This window comes from Cotesia typhae, unplaced genomic scaffold (assembly GCF_013202065.1).
Source record: "Cotesia typhae breed Kobodo isofemale line unplaced genomic scaffold, CoteBio_Ctyphae scaffold_121, whole genome shotgun sequence".
Lineage (NCBI taxonomy): Eukaryota > Metazoa > Arthropoda > Insecta > Hymenoptera > Braconidae > Cotesia > Cotesia typhae.
In genome coordinates, this window is record NW_027423773.1 from 3,922,048 (window position 1) to 3,939,317 (window position 17,270).

At 28.5% G+C, this 17,270-nt stretch overlaps 2 protein-coding genes across 2 annotated transcripts; one reads left to right on the forward strand and one right to left on the reverse strand.

Moving 5' to 3' along the window:
- Nucleotides 1–5,928: 5,928 nt before the first annotated feature.
- Nucleotides 5,929–15,894, forward strand: Hacl (2-hydroxyacyl-CoA lyase). The gene is made up of 9 exons (XM_074252567.1): nucleotides 5,929–6,193; nucleotides 8,920–9,061; nucleotides 9,179–9,263; nucleotides 9,344–9,702; nucleotides 10,191–10,432; nucleotides 10,546–10,807; nucleotides 10,899–11,244; nucleotides 15,410–15,533; nucleotides 15,708–15,894. Exons 1-9 carry the CDS (start codon nucleotides 6,149–6,151, stop codon nucleotides 15,801–15,803), a joined length of 1,701 nt encoding a protein of 566 aa, XP_074108668.1. The 5' UTR covers nucleotides 5,929–6,148; the 3' UTR covers nucleotides 15,804–15,894.
- LOC141533598 (uncharacterized) lies at nucleotides 15,673–17,224 on the reverse strand. Its single transcript, XM_074252570.1, has 3 exons — nucleotides 17,014–17,224; nucleotides 15,906–16,141; nucleotides 15,673–15,812 (listed from the first exon to the last, which is right to left on the reverse strand). Exons 1-2 carry the CDS (start codon nucleotides 17,091–17,093, stop codon nucleotides 15,919–15,921), a joined length of 303 nt encoding a protein of 100 aa, XP_074108671.1. The 5' UTR covers nucleotides 17,094–17,224; the 3' UTR covers nucleotides 15,673–15,812; nucleotides 15,906–15,918.
- Nucleotides 17,225–17,270: the final 46 nt, after the last annotated feature.

Below are 17,270 nucleotides of genomic sequence, written 5' to 3' on the forward strand. Positions count from 1 at the left end.
CCAAAAAGTTCGAATTAATTAAGGAACAGTGACTAAGAAAAATTACGCATATTCGATGGAGCACTGTTCGAAGAATTTGTTTAAATTTAATAAGCTTTATTAATTGTTAATAAAATGTTTTTTTCAATTAAATGATTCGATAAATATTTATTAATAGTTAATAAAAAATTTAATACATCAAATTTATTAATAATTAAGAAATATTTATTAACAATAAGCAAATCAATTATTAATTAATACAAAATTTATTAACTGTCGATAAATATTTTGTAATTGTTAATAAAAATTTGTTCAGACTTTCACAGTAAAAATTTTGCGTCATTAAGTCAAAAAATTTGGTAAGTTAGAAATTTTTATGTTGAATATTTAACACAAATTTTTTTGAGGCAGTGACGCAAATTTTTTTACTGTGTTGAATAAAAAGTGAGTATAAAAATTAAATTTTGAGATTTTTTATAATCCCAAAACTTCAATAGATAATTTCATTAGATCAAAATTAACTGTTTTAGAGTAAAAAATATCAAAAATAAAACTAATAATACAAAAATTGTTATAACAAATCACAGAATCTTTTAGCCGGATAAAAAAAATAATGTATTGTTTCTGTGTTATAAAAATCTATGGCATCATATGATTTCAAACGATCTTCATATCGCACCAAGAACAATTTTAATTTTAAAAAAATATTTATGAATATTTGAAGAATATTTAGCTATACTCAATAAATGAATAAACAAGTCGATCCCAGGTAAATTAATTTACTAACAGTTAATAAATTCTATTAGTCATAACTGCGACTCATGATTCATGATCGAAATGTCGTCTTTGAGGTTAGTGCTGTGATTTAATTGGTTATCGTTAACGAATCAGGGAAGAGAAGAGAAGAAGCGGCTCTAGAAAAAAGAAGAAAGGGGACGCGACAAAAAGCCGAGTCGTATTTTGTTATAAATTAGGTAAAAAAATCCCTCGAATCTGCGTGGACTTAATTCCGTAAAAAATAAGATTGAGGAGTATATTTATCTTAGTCGTGTTGATTTATAATATTTTTAGAGTCGATTTAATTTTTAAAAATACACCATTTCTTTACAACCTGACACTTGTCGGCTGTCAAGTAGCGGCTTTATAAATATTTTCAAGTGTCAATTATAAATGTGTCGACTCGAAGACTAAATTCGCTCAGAAAATCCACAACAATTTGTAAGTTTTAATCCATTGACTGATGACTGATGACTAATGATTAATAATTAATGGATTTATTTTAATAACGATTCTCTTGCTCATTAGAAGAAATTTAACTGGGTGAATAAATTGACGAGGAGCTGAACTGGGGTGAGGAATCGATACTGTGATAATAAATCTAATAAAGTACACAAAGATCAATAAATCGTACATATTTCGACGTAACAAAGAATCTAAAGTTTTGAATCCCATTTACCATAATAAATTTTGATTCAATCTTATTTTTTGACTTTATATTTATATTTTCATATATTTTGCCTCCAGCGATTAAATAACCCGATCAATACATGGATATTTTTGATCGAAACTACTGGTTTTAATGGTAATTATGTTTGTTGAAAAATTATTTTATTGGTCATTAGTCATTTACTCTGAAGGATAACTTTGAGAACGATTAATCTTGCTTTGCAAGGTTAAAGCACTTAAATATGTACCAATTAATCCATTTTTAAACCTTTGAATTCAAAAATCTGAAAAGTGATTCAAAACAACCCTTTTTTAAGTAATTATAAACTGCGATCTTATTTGAACACTTTATTCTATTTTGACTTTATTGATAGCATTCAGCGCAGCTTTTCAAAAATGAAAAATGTTTAAATGGTTTTAAATTATTTTGATGATAAATTCAAAAGTTATTTCAAAAAAATGAAAAATACACTTCATTATGCTTTTATTTTGCCAACATATTATACTTTTTTATTCATAAATTACTTGACCAATTGATTTGAAAATTGATGAGGATTTAAGGGTTGAAAAATTGAATGGAATAAAGCAAATCGGGTTTAAATCGAATAACAAGTTCAAGAGATCGCCAAAAATCGATGGATCAAGAAAACTTCCATATCAGTATTCTTGACCTAGCATTTTCTTGACATAATTTCAAAACTACTGAACCAATTCATTAAAAATTTCTTCGAGCTCAAAAGTCTGATAAAACACTATTTTTTGAATTTTCAAATCGCAAAAACTTTTGAATGAATCAACGGATTTTTACGCAGTTGGCGACATTCGACGCAATTTTTGAAGACTCACAAAAAATTTTTAAGTTTGAATTGATCGAACTAGAAATTTCGAAATAATTCCGAAAAAACACTTTTTCCGGTTTTCTTTCGTTCACGATATCTCTCGAACCAATCGATCGATTTTCAAGTTCTTGGCGGTGATCGAGGCGGATTTTTAAGCTCCAATAATTACTCTATTTTTTTAACTCTAATTAACAATTTTTTTTAATTTTCATTTTCCAAAACAAGAAGTTGAAAATACTAGAAATAGATCACACTAATTTTCAACAATGTTATCAATTTTTAAACTTTTGATCAAATAAAAAAAAGTAACGACTCAATGTTCCACAATTTTTTCCACTTTTTTAATCCCATTGTCTGACAAATTAACCCGCTGATATTCCGGATTAAAGCTCACCGAATTCCGTATAAATAAAATATGCCACAAAAAATTGCTTTATGATGCACTGAAAAAAAAACTAATAGCTTCCTAATTATTCAAAGCGGAAGATTAAAAACCTGTTTTATTCCAATTGTCCAACTATCTTGCTTTAATCATTTTTCCTTGTCTTGAATGCTTTTTCTTGATTCAAGAGATCTTTATCTTCGGTTAATAACTTCCGTCTTTTGATTCACGAGAATTATCTTCAATCGATATAAAAAATTCTTCAAACCCAGCAATTCATATTTTTCCGAACAATGCATCGTGATTTTTTAATTTTTAATATTTAGACAAAATCACGAAAAATTTTATCGTAAAACCGATAAAAGTATTCGCCTAAGCTAAATTTAGCCTGACATTTATATATACTTAATATGATTAGCGGTTATTTTTATTAACACAGAAATAACAACCAAGCAATTCCGAGTTTAAGGTAAAGAGAATTTATAAGGAGATAGGGTGCAAGCTAGTAAACCTGGCACCAGGTCAATAACTTTACTTTTAGTAAGTCAAAAGTCATCTACCTTATACCTCCTACATTTTACCTTTTACCTTCTACCTGGTAGTCAACCGCAGTCTTGTTTATTTCCTCACTCAATTCTCTCTCTTGCACTATTCTTATCACGGAAGGTTTAATATAGAGTCCTGCAGCCGTTTACGTTCGTAGTTTTTATATTCGAACACGACATGCAGCAATGCGGCAATAATTTTTATTCTTCTTTATATTCATTCCCTTAATCTATAAATTTCATGATTTCATTCAAATTTAACTTAAGAGATCATTCCGGTTTCGGCGCTCGAAAAAAGCTTTTGGACTAAGAAATTTTAAGTAGATCAATTTATTTTAATCCACTGATGAGAAAGAATTTGTTGTTTTTACATAAATTTTATAAATGATTTTTTTACATTAAACAATTCAAAAAATATTTATTAACGTTTAATAAATATTGAATTATATTTAATAGATCAACGAATTGTTCTCAAGTAAATGTATTGATTAACAATTAATAAATTCTTCTATCAGTGTGTTAAAAAATAATTTTAATAATTTAAGGGGTCATTCTGGTTCTGGTATTTGAAAAAAGCCAATATTCATGATTTTTTTTTATCCAGAAACTGATATAGATATTAATATGAAATTTATTCAGATCAACAAATACATTCTTGAAAAACACTAATAATATCAAAATTTATTTTTTTTTCATATTTTTTATATGAAAAAACAATGGGTGAACAGACTTCCTTGAAAATGTTCGTATAAGGCTGACTTACATGATAACTTGATACTGGCACAATTAAAATACAAAAACGAAAGTTATCTACTTTCCATATATAAGTAACTATTGCCGCAGCTACCAAGAATAATATTTATTCATGAATAACAAAATAATGGATATTAAAAAAAAAAAAAAAAAAAAAAAAAAAAACTAAAAATGATGATTTTTTTTTTTACAATTTTTAGTTCTAAAAAAAAAGAAAAAATATAAATTTTGATTTGGTTGTAGCTGATGCTACAAACTAAAATTTTTCAAAATTCGGGAAGTTATTAGTTTTACCCCACTTTTCGAAAATCGAGTTTTCAACGGATGTTGACGTTTTAAGGTCCTAGGGAGCTTCCCTGATGGTTTTGACGGTGGTGTCCGTGCGGCTGTATGTACACAGAAAAAAAAATTTCTTGAACCAAGAAAATTGTAAGGAAGTCCGAAGAAGGTTTATAGCAAAGAAAATTCAGGAAAAATTTCAACAGAAAATATATATACATATACATATAGGAGACTTTCTATAGATATAGTCACTCATCTCGATATTTCTGGAACTATAAGACCTAGAGATTTGAAATTTGGCAGGAATATTCTTTTCGCCGAGTAGAGGTCAGCTAAGAACGGATTTTAGAAAATTCCACCCACAAGGGGGGTTGCAGGGGCGTTAAAAATGAAAAATTCCCGTTTTCAAACTATAGCTCCTATCGACTCCTAATTTGGTAGGAATCTTCTGTAAGAGATGTAGAAATAATCTATAAAAAAATTTTACGATAGTTCATCTCACAGGGGTTTGCGAAGGTGGATGTTAACATTAAAAATTTTTAATTTCCAAGCTATAGCTCCCATAGACTCCAAATTCTCATTTCAAATTTTTTTCTTCGTGTCAATTGTTATTCATTTTTGAAAAAAAGCCACGCAAACATTATAATGATTGCATATTGTAAGTTACAATGAATATTAGCTGGAATAATTACATGGATAAAAAGTATATGTTAATTTGATGAAATTTGGAATTTGTGAAAGTCAAAACAATACTCTAATTAAATTTCAAGTTTAGACCTAAAAATACAATTCTATAAAATGCCCAGCGAAGCGGGCGGGTAACAGCTAGTAACTTTTAAACGGTTTGTCCGATCGGAACCAACTTAGTGGTGATCCAAAGAGTATCGCAACCCATATTGGAAATAGGTTGTCATAAAATCCGCTCATTTATACCTCACATATTCTTATACCTAACAGATTCTTACTAAATTTGGAGCATATAGGAGCTACACCTTAGAAATTCAAAATTTTGATTGTTAACATCCACCTCCGCAGTCTTCTGTAGCGTGAGCTATCGTAAAATTTGTTCATAAATTATTTTTGCACTTATAGAAAATTCCTACCAAATTTGGAGTCTGTAGAAGCTATAGTTTGAAAATTAAAAATTTTCATTGTGAATACCCACCCCCGCGACCCCTTGTGGGGTGAAATATCGTAAAATTCGTTCATAAATTATTTCTATATTTCTTACTGAATATTCCTACTTAATTTTAAGTCTCTAGGTCTTATAGTTCCAGAGATATCGTGATGAGTCAATCTATCTATAGAACAGCTCCTATATACATAGAATTAATATTATTTAATGTAATTTATCATTAAAAATCTCAAAAAAATTTTTTATTAGAAATCACAAACCAGAATGATCTCTTTAAGAATCAAGAAATTTTTCAGGATTAAATAATTATTTATGATCATTAATTATCAATAAAGTTTTAATTTTTTGATCAAAGTTTTCTCCTCAATCGTAGTTATGTTGATTAAATTTCTACTGTTATAACGGTTCGATTGGTATGAATAAAGTAAACTTTCTCCTCGAATAAAGTAAAATCCTAAATAATCGACTGGTGTTAGCATTTGAAATTCCCACACGATCTCACGAATATACTCGATATATACAGATATATATTTGTTTTATAATAATAGTGAACAGTCGTACTTCAACCTTAGTTATCAGTCATAATAAATGACACATAAAAATTCTTACTTCGTAATATCGTTTCACAATCTCTGCTAATTATTGATTATTATTGAATACTGGATAATAATTATTATAAAACTGAAAGTAAAAATCTATTTTTTATGATTAGTTTATCTGAAAGTTTATATTTATAAACAGAGTTCGTGTTAATCTGTCAACTCCAATAAAATATAATTAAATTATAATGAAGGATGGTAATCAAATTATGGCAGAGTCCCTAAAACAACAGGTATATATGGCACGCCGTTTTACTTTTTAAAGGTTAAGATTTTTTACCTAAGGTTTAAATTATAATTAATATTTTTACTGTTTTTGAATTATGTTTGACATAATTTTTTTGAAATCTATTTTTATTTCACTTTTGATAATGTTAATTCCATCAGCATATAGAAACATAGGGTTTTGGAGCATTTTTCATTTTTTAAGATATTATTTTTTACAATTTTTCTGACATGTTTGTAAGGCAGAAATCAATTTTTATTTGGAATTTTTAGCTGTAGGCATATTTGCTGATGTCATACATATCATAGTAAATTTTGTTTACGTTGTTGAGTATAGATAAAAATTTTTCGTCATCTTAGAAATTATGGTACAAAAAAACAAACACATTTTTATTATTTAATATTAAATATGTTCTATGAAAAATTTTCTGAATTTTATTGAAGCTAAATTTTCACTAAGCTGATAAAATTAATTCAGTCCCTTAAAATATAATATACAAATATTAATCATCATTGAATATGATATAAATTTATTAAACTTATGTTTCAATTTTGTATTGTATCAAAAAAAGTAACTTTGATCATTAAAGTCTCAAAAGAATCACTATTAGATGATAAGTTATCCTATTTTCATGTAATTTTTTATCATTTAAATTTTAATTGATTAATTGATATTTTGTTGATAATGATAATTATGAATTTTGAGATTATGTTTACATGTATATAGAGCATTTTAATATTATTATTCAATAATTCTCTATCCAAATAATTACATACCAGAATTATGATTGATATAATAAATAACTTGTACAGTTATTTTTTGCAGTAATGTTTTTAGTTCATATGCTTTCAGTTATATTAATTATTCTTATTGATAAGGGCTCCAGAAATTTATAAATTAAAAATTTCACAATAATTAGTGCGATGACGGAAAAAATACTTTATCATTGGAAATTTATGTAAGCAAAACAACAGAATAGTAAATCATGGAAATCAATTGAATTTTATTTAAACTATCAAAAAATATTACACAATAATTAAGTCGATCTGTAAGTTAGCAATTAAAATTATCAATATTGATAATTTTAATTCATGAAATCATTCGTAACTGTCCATAAAAATAATTTTTCGAATTATCTATTAATTCAAACAGTTAAAATAATTCCTTAAATATTTTGTTATAGTGTACTTGCTGAATTTTTATGATGATAGAACATCATGAATAAATATGAAATTAAGCTCATGATTTATAAAAATTTATTCATATTTCATTATGAAATAAAATTTTCTCTGGTAATTTATTTTTTATTTTTCGTTGCTTATTTAATAATGTGAAAAAAAATTACTAGATACAGAAATTTAATGGTCAATTATATAGATTTTTTAGCACTTTGGATGTCTTCAAAAATAACATTAAAAAATTTTTCAACAATAAGTTATAATTCTTTAGAATCAGTTAAAAATTTAAGGAATTAGCATTATGTACATAATTTTAAAGCCATTAATTTTTTATATCGTTGAAATATTTAGTTATTATTGGACGATACTTGAAATTATAAAATCGTCATATTATTTCACTTCCTACAAACAAAAATAAAATTCGATGCAGCATCAATAATATTCGCCTATTGGAAATTGTACATTCTAAATAAATACTCAACGTATATATTACACATAAATCAAAATAATTGTTTCTTTTCTTATGAAATAACTAATTATATGTTAAAGAATAAAAATGCACACAATTTTCAATATGTATACATAGTTTGTAAATATTTTACTTACGCACAATATTTAATAAAGTAAAAAAATACGATGTTATAATATCTCGGTACGATTTGTCATGGAATTGTTATAATTATTATGGAATTGGTCTTTTTGATGAATTATTATGACAACTATTTTATTATGAGTTTAAAAAGTAAAACGGCGTGCCATAGGTATACTCACTTTAATAAATTATTGACATGAGTTGTTTCGGGTATAGTGGACAGTTTCTAAATAATTAAACAAATTACTTATTGTTTAAGAGGTTAAATTATAATTATTTTTGCTATAAAAATTTGAAATTTTCAAATAATAACAATAACAAGTTTTTCAGTCAAAATTTTTAAAATAATTTATCATTAATAGCATAAAAATTTGTCAGAACTGTCAAATAATAATAATAATTTTAACTAAAACTTGATTTTTTTTATAAAATTAACAAAAAATTTTCAAATATTTAAGTCTCAAAGAATGAAAATCTTTTTTTAAATATTGCAAAAAATTTTTCTGAGTATAGATTAATAAATAATGATCTTACTTATAAAATAATAGTAGTAGACTTTGAAATTTTTTAAAACACAGTTTAATTTAAAAATTTTTTCTTCAATGTTAAAGTTTAAAGTTACTTTTAGATTTTTAAAAATCAGACATCTGTTCATTTTTCGGAAATCAATAAAATTCTAAATTAGACACATTTATTTATGATAAAACTAAAATTAATAGACCTCTTAAAATTTTAAGAATTTTATAGTGACAAAATATATTTTTCAATCCTACACGTAGAAATTAAAAAAAAATTATCAATTCAACTTTCTTCAAATATTTTAAATAAAGTTAAAAATTGTCAGATATCTGTATCATAATCTGATGATGATAATAATAATAATAATGATATTAATACTATTAAACAATTTAATTCGTCTAATAATAGCTTATTAATAATAAATATCTAATTAAATTTTTGCAGGGACTGACATACGTTTTCGGTATAATGGGTCATCCGGTAATTGAATTAGCAATGTCACTCCAAGCTAATGGATTAAAATACCTCGGATTTAGGAATGAGCAGGCCGCCTGCTATGCTGCCCAAGCCTACGGCTATTTAACGAGTAATTAACTTTCACAATAAAATAATCGCATTAAAAAGCAAATTCAATATATTAAAATAAATAATGCTTACCGAGCACACAATCAAATGATTAATTAATTGAAATAAACATTTTCAGGAAAACCAGCAGTTGTTTTATGTGTTTCCGGGCCGGGATTGCTGCACGTCACCGGTGGGATGGCGAACGCCCAGATTAATTGCTGGTAATAAACAATTACCCGGTTCTACTCCAACCAATTGAATGTCAATTAACTTTACAATACAAACTTTTCTTGGGTAAAAGGCCGTTGATTGTTCTAGCAGGATCGTGTCCAGAAGACCACGAAGGAATCGGCGGGTTTCAAGAGTACCCGCAAGTAGAAGCTTGCAGACCCTACTGTAAATATGCAGCCAGACCTCCGTCAGCGGGTCTTATTCCACAGCATGTTGAAAAAGCTGTTAGGTTGTCGACTTATGGAAGACCTGGAGTCGCGTTCCTTGATTTGCCGGCGACTTTGCTCAAGGAACAAGTCGAAGAAAGTAAAATTGTTGAAGTTTTAAGATGTCCGGATCCACCTATTGCTTTTCCAGATCCAAGTCTTGTTGATGAGGCTGCTGAGCTACTGATCAATGCAGCTCGTCCTCTGGTGATTATTGGAAAAGGTTCTGTAAATTTATTAATATTATTATTATTATTATTATTATTATTCTTAGAGTTTTGAAAAATAATTTTAAGTTAATATTTTTTCAATTTTATTGAAATATTTAATTATTTATAATTTTAATAAACGTATGTAATTAATTAAAATTTAAACATCTAAAATATTTAAAAAGTTTCAAATTTTTTAATTTATGAAGTAATTTTTTTTTTTTTAATATTTTCTTAATACTCAATTTTTTAATCAATGATCATATATTTACAGATGTCTTTATTTATATATTTACAGATGTCATATATTTACAGATCATATATTTACAAAGTCTAATTTCATAAATAATAATAATAATAACTAGCAATCTGCGATCACTATGCGACTGCCGAGATTTACAGATTATAAATAAAAAAAACCCATGTAAATAAACTGGGATAAAATTTTCCTTATTTTCTTAATTATGTAGATTATGATTTTTTTTTTTTTTTTTTTTTTTAGGCGCAGCATATTGTAGGGCAGAAAATGAACTAAATAACTTAATAAAATCAACAAATTTACCATTTCTTCCAACACCAATGGGCAAAGGAGTCATTGATGACAATGACGATCACTGTGTAGCAAGTGCAAGGACTACTGGACTGCTAGAAGCTGATGTAATTTTACTCGTAGGCGCTAGACTCAACTGGATGTTACACTTTGGACGGCCACCGCGTTTTGATCCTCAAGTTAAAGTTATTCAGGTAACTTCAAAGTCTAAAAAATAGAATAATTTATAGTTTAAAATTAAGTTCTAGATTGATAGAAAATTTAAGATTAAATTACTTACTAATTTTTTTATTTTTAATAAAATTAGGTAGAAATCTGTGCGGAAGAACTCCACAATTCAATACCATCCAGAGTAGCGATTCAAGCAGACATAAAACCAACAATCGACTTACTTACTTCATCCCTTAAAAAACGAGGGTTTCATTTAAATAAATCGAGCGACTGGTGGTTTAAATTAGAATCCAACGGCGAGAAGAATAAAAAAGTCGTCGAATTAATGTCCAGAGACACCTCTGTTCCATTAAACTACTACGTAGTTTTTAAAAACATCCAAGAGATTATTCCCAAAGGTCTCTTTACATAAATTGCTTTTAAAAATTTTCCACTTATAATTATAAATTATAAATTACAATAACAATTATGTAAAATTTTTTTTTTTAGATTGTATCATCTGCTCAGAGGGTGCTAACACCATGGATATAGGTCGGACTATTTTAGCCAACATTAAACCTCGGCATAGACTTGACGCTGGAACTTTTGGGACCATGGGAGTTGGTCTAGGTTTTGCTATAGCTGCTGCATTGTACTGCAAAGAGAGTGAACCTGATAAGAAAGTGCTGTGTGTTGAAGGTGACAGTGCTTTTGGGTTCTCTGCCATGGAAATAGAGACTATGTTTAGGTACAAGCTGCCTGTGATTATAATAGTTATTAATAATAACGGTATTTATGGAGGACTTGAAAAAGAAGCTTTTAAGCAGATTCAAGATGTGGGTGAACCAACTGATGTGTAAGTTAAATTATTTATTAATTTATAAAATCAACTTTTTTTTTTTAATTTTCAATTTTTATAGCGAGAAGTTCAGAATATTTCATTTTTAAAATAGAAATTTTTTTTTTAAATTCAAGAATTTTTTTTCTTAATGCTCCAATTTATTTTTGCTCCAATCTCCTTAAAAATGTTTCGAATGGAAAAATTAAAAAAAAATAATTGAAGCAAAAAAGGCATATCTCAAGCATCACAAAAAATGTTAACTTTTTGGTATTTTACTCAACAAGAAGTCAAAAACTAATAATCATCAATTTAAATTCAACAAAAAATTGACAAAAAAAATCTATGCCGCTTGGAAAATAAAAAAAATTTTTAATTCTGTTTTATAATTTTTTTTTTTTTTTTTTTTTTTTAATTGAACGTTCTGAACTTCTGATTATAAGAATTAGAAATTAAACAAAAAGACTCTTGAGAAGCAAACATGCCAAAATTAAAAAAAAAATTAATTTATCAAAACTCACCTAAATTTAAAACGTTTTTGAAAGTTAGAAAATACACTACTGGAAAAAATTAAGGGATCAAAAAAAAATTCCGAATTTTTCGGTAGTTTTCAACAGGCCGTAACTTTGAGAGAAATGGTCGTACAGGAAATAAAAAAAAAGAAAATTGTAGCTCCAAGTGTCTAGTTTTTGGATTAGAACTTCAAAATTTTGTAGCCTCCGCGGTTTCTGAGTAATCGTAGAAAAACCAGCAACAAAAAAATTCTCAAAGTTTTTTTTGTTTTTTTTTTTGGTCTACGGGCGTGGAACAAATTTTTTTAGCTTAACCACTATAAAGATCGGATACTTTGTTCATTTAGCTTTAATTTCTTTTTTAAACACCCTGATACGTCCACTCCTCGCTGAGATATCGGTCTTCAAATGGAAAAGGATCTTTTTGTCTTTGATTATCGATATCTCAGCAACCAATGATCGCACAGAAAGTTAAAGGTGGGTTTCAAGAACTTGAATGAATTCCCTTAACGACTGTCCATTGTTTTTTCGAAAAAAAATTTTTTCTTTCCGTCACATGAATTTGAAAATGCAACAAAAAAATGGCTTTTAGTGGTTTTTTGGAAAATCAAGCGCTGGATCGAAAATATTGAGGAAACCACTAATGTTAAGTGTGCCTTTTACAGTTAAATATGTCCACAAAAACCCTACAAAGAATCAAATTAATCCAGCCAGCCGTTTTTTTGTTTCACTTGATCGAATTTTTGAAAAAATTAAAGGATCAGGTTTTTTGCTCTGAAAAGCTCATAATTTTTAAAAATGAGAAAAAAAATGGTTTTTTCGAGCTTTTTCCACATTTTCGTTCCAAAAAGTGCTTAAATTTTCAAAAAAAAAAAAATTCAAAAAAAAAAAAATTTTCAAAAAAAAAAATTTTCAAAAAAAAAAATTTTTCGAAAAAAAAAATAAAAAAAAAAAATTTTTTTTGGAAAAATTTTTTTTTTAACAAGTTAAGGAAACTCAAAAAACCATCGCCCAGTGATTTTTATCACCTTTCCACCGCTGCATTCCTTGATTCTACTGATCTCCTTTTAATTAAATTAATAAAAAAAGTTAATACCCCCAATCGAATTTCGATTTTTTTCATACGCTTTTCGGAGTTTTTTTTTTCTTTTCTTTTTGTGAATCCTTAGCAAATCGCTTCATTCAACAGTTTTTTCACAACTAATCCCTCTGCGCTAAAAAAATTTTTTTAATTTTTGGTCAAAATTGAAAATTTCTGACTTTTGATTCTTAATCATGGTTAGACGACATTTATCGGAGGTGGAAGTCGCTCGGTTAGTGACTCTTATCGACGAAGGTTACACTCAACATGCAGTTGCTATCCGGATGGGTGTAAGTCAATATGTCGTATCTCGAGCTTATACCGGATACCAAGAGACGAATCAATATCATCGTCGCCCCGGACAAGGTCGCCATCGAGTCACTAATGCCCGCGATGATCGAACAATTGTTAGAGAAGTTCGACGACAACCTTTTGTCAATGCGAATATTGTCGCTCGAAACTTCCCCAATCGCAGACAACAGCAACAACAACAGCAACAGCGACGACGGCATCAAGTGCGAAACATTTGCTCTCGAACAATCATTAACCGTCTTCGTGAAACTGGGTTACACACACGACATCCTAATCGTGTACCCCTGTTGACAGCAAGACATCGTCGAGCTCGTTTAGCGTATGCTTACGATCATCGAAATTGGAACTTGAGGGAATGGACAAATGTTTTATTCACTGATGAGTCTCGTTTTAATCTGTATGGCAACGATCGACGTCCTCTCGTTTGGCACCGTCGTGGAGAACGTTTTCGCCAGAACTTTGTCCGTCCAGTCGTTGAACACCTTTGGTAATTGTACGCGAAAATTTGACAGCTAGACGTTACATCGACCAAATTTTAAGGCCCATTGTTCTGCGCAGACGACAACATCTGAGGTCGTTCATATTGATGCAAGATAATGAACGTCCACACACAGCCAACAATACCCGGCACTTCTTTGAGCGGCATGACATCACATTGTTGCGACACCCAGCAATGAGTCCAGATCTCCATCCCATAGAGCACGTTTGGGACATAATGGGCCGTCGGTTGCGCAGAGAGTATCCAAATTTGCAGAACTTAACTGCTTTGGAGCGCGCTCTTCAGCACATTTGGAATACCATTCCGCAGCCTCAAATTACCGTCTGCATAAACATGGCTGAACGTTTGAGAGCCGTTATTGAAAACAGGGGTGGTAATACCCGGTATTGAACCAACAAAAACCTTCAGAGAATGACTTTGAAGTCATTAAATACGGTGGAACTGACGAGCCACCGGGTCTCAATTCTCCTGAAATACCTCACACACACACACACACACACACACACACACACACACACACACACACACACACACACACACACACACACACACACACACACACACACACACACACACACACACACACACACACACACACACACACACACACACACACACACACACACACACACACACACACACACACACACACACACACACACACACACACACACACACACACACACACACACAGAAGCGTAAATCCGACCGTGCGACCTCCACGTGGTACGCTATGGATAACGCTAATGCCGGCGGTAATTGTTTTCTTAAACTTTTCAAGAGAAAAAATTTCAAAAAAATTTTTTTTTTTTTTTCAATTTAAGCACTTTCTGGAACAAAAATGTGGAAAAAGCTCGAAAAAACCATTTTTTTTTCTCATTTTTAAAAATTATGAGCTTTTCAGAGCAAAAACCTGATCCTTTAATTTTTTCAAAAATTCGATCAAGTGAAACAAAAAAACGGCTGGCTGGATTAATTTGATTCTTTGTAGGGTTTTTGTGGACATATTGAACTGTAAAAGGCACACTTAACATTAGTGGTTTCCTCAATATTTTCGATCCAGCGCTTGATTTTCCAAAAACCACTAAAAGCCCTTTTTTGTTGCATTTTCAAATTCATGTGATGGAAAGAAAAAATTTTTTTCGAAAAAACAATGGACAGTCGTTAAGGGAATTCATTCAAGTTCTTGAAACCCACCTTTAACTTTCTGTGCGATCATTGGTTGCTGAGATATCGATAATCAAAGACAAAAAGATCCTTTTCCATTTGAAGACCGATATCTCAGCGAGGAGTGGACATATCAGGGTGTTTAAAAAAAGAAATTAAAGCTAAATGAACAAAGTATCCGCTCCTTATAGTGGTTAAGCTAAAAAAATTTGTTCCACGCCCGTAGACCAAAAAAAAACTAAAAAAATTTTGAGAATTTTTTTGTTGCTGGTTTTTCTACGATTACTCAGAAACCGCGGAGGCTACAAAATTTTGAAGATCTAATCCAAAAACTAGACACTTGGAACTACAATTTTCTTTTTTTTTATTTCCTGTACGACCATTTCTCTCAAAGTTACGGCCTGTTGAAAACTACCGAAAAATTTGGAATTTTTTTTTGATCCCTTAATTTTTTCCAGTAGTGTATAAATGAATTTTTTTTTATAAACACTTTTTTGGGCTTAATATTTTTTTTTATTGTCAAAAGTTGATTAGAGAAAAAAAATTTTGTATCCGACTTTTTTGCATTAGTAACTCGAAATAAATAACAATGCAGAATAATTCATTTTTTAGGACCCCGCCGTATTGCTTGACGGCTGAAACTCATTATGAAAACATGATGAATCTATTTGGAAAAAAAGGATATTTCTGTAGGACTGTTGATGATATCAAGTCAGCAATCTCAAGTGCATTGAAGGTGAATAGAATTTTGATTTTTTAAAATAAAAAAAAAATTTATTATTCATGATTCTGAAATTAAAAGACATCTGATAATTTTTTTTAAGTAAATTACAAAAAAAAATTCCACATTTAAAAAGTGTAAGAAATTATAGTGATTAAGATATAGATATTAACGAATAAAATTTTTCAGGAAAAAGATTCACCGAGCCTCATAAATATTATGATAAATCCTTTTGCTGATCGTAGAGCACAAAAATTTAACTGGCTGACGGAATCCAAATTATAAATTAATTATCTGTAATAATAATTATTATCAAAGATTTTTATTACTAATATAAATATATTTTAATAAAAAAATAAACTGATACAAAAGTCGATATGAGCTTACACAAAAATTACAATCATGAATTTTCCATAATTGCCATCAATTTTTGAGTCACAGCATCGATGGAAGACCTGAGCTCGTGATTACCTCCAACCTCATCCGAATCCTCTGCATCAAGAGTAACTTTTTTTCCAAGTTGCTGAGCCTGGTTAATTAATTTCTGATTGGCCTCGTTAGCTAATTTTCCAAGCTGCCCGTTTGAGTCAATCAGCTGGTTAATTAACTTAAATTCAGCTTTGCTGAAATAGGTTAATCATTTAATGTAGAGTAAAATTATGAAAGTAAGTTATTTAATAAGAATTATTTCAGCAGACGTCGGAAAATTTTTTTAAATTTATAAACAATTCACTTATTGCAAAATGATTTTTAAATCAGCAGACGTTTGACAGTTTATTAATTTTTTGCATTTATTACATCATAACTAAAAAAATATTCATTAAAAATTGCACTTATAATTTTTCAAATGTACAATTTACATGTATAATTTTAACTTCAATTTTTTGTAATAATTTTTTCAATAAGAAAAATTTTAACAATTTCCAAATGTCTGCTAATTTAATTTTCATTAGTGCAAAAATAATATTATTAAAAAAGTGCACTTAGAAATAAGATACTGAAATCAGCTGATTAGACAGTTTTTTTAATTTTTATTAAAAATAAATTATGAAACGCAATATTTTTCAATAATTTATACTTGTTATTTTTTTAAATTTCTGGATATAAATTTTGTACTAAAATTTTTTTATAATAATTTGATTGTTACAAAAATTGACAAATGTCTATTAATTTCTGTTTTATCTTAGAAATTTAAAAAAATTGTTTCGGCAATTTTTATGACATGAAAGTTAGTTGCCACTTGATCATTTTTTAATTTTTTTTAACAATAAATTTGTTCCAAAAAATTATTCATTAAAAATTGCATTTAAAATTTTTTTTTGCTGTAATTTATTTGTTACAAAAATTCTTAATATCATTGAGTATCTGCTAAATTAATTTTCATCAATTTTTTACAATCGTTGAGTTTAAAATTACTTATTAATTTTTTTAAATTATCTATTTGCTTCTTTCATACTCAATTTATTAATCCTATTAATTATTATAAATTACTTACATTTTTTTAGTCATCTCATTGATATTTTCAAGAACATTCTGAGTTTCTTGTTTCACTTCAAGGTCTGTGAATTGAGACATTGTTAACTTCTTATGATTATTATTAATCACTTAATTATAAATTTTTTAATATATTAATTGTTTTTTGAAAACAACAACAATAACAATACTTTTCACCGGCAATGTTTGTTTACATTTTACTTTGGATTCAGAGTTTGACAGCGACAGAGCGGCAGAATTTGGAACTTAAAAGAGCGC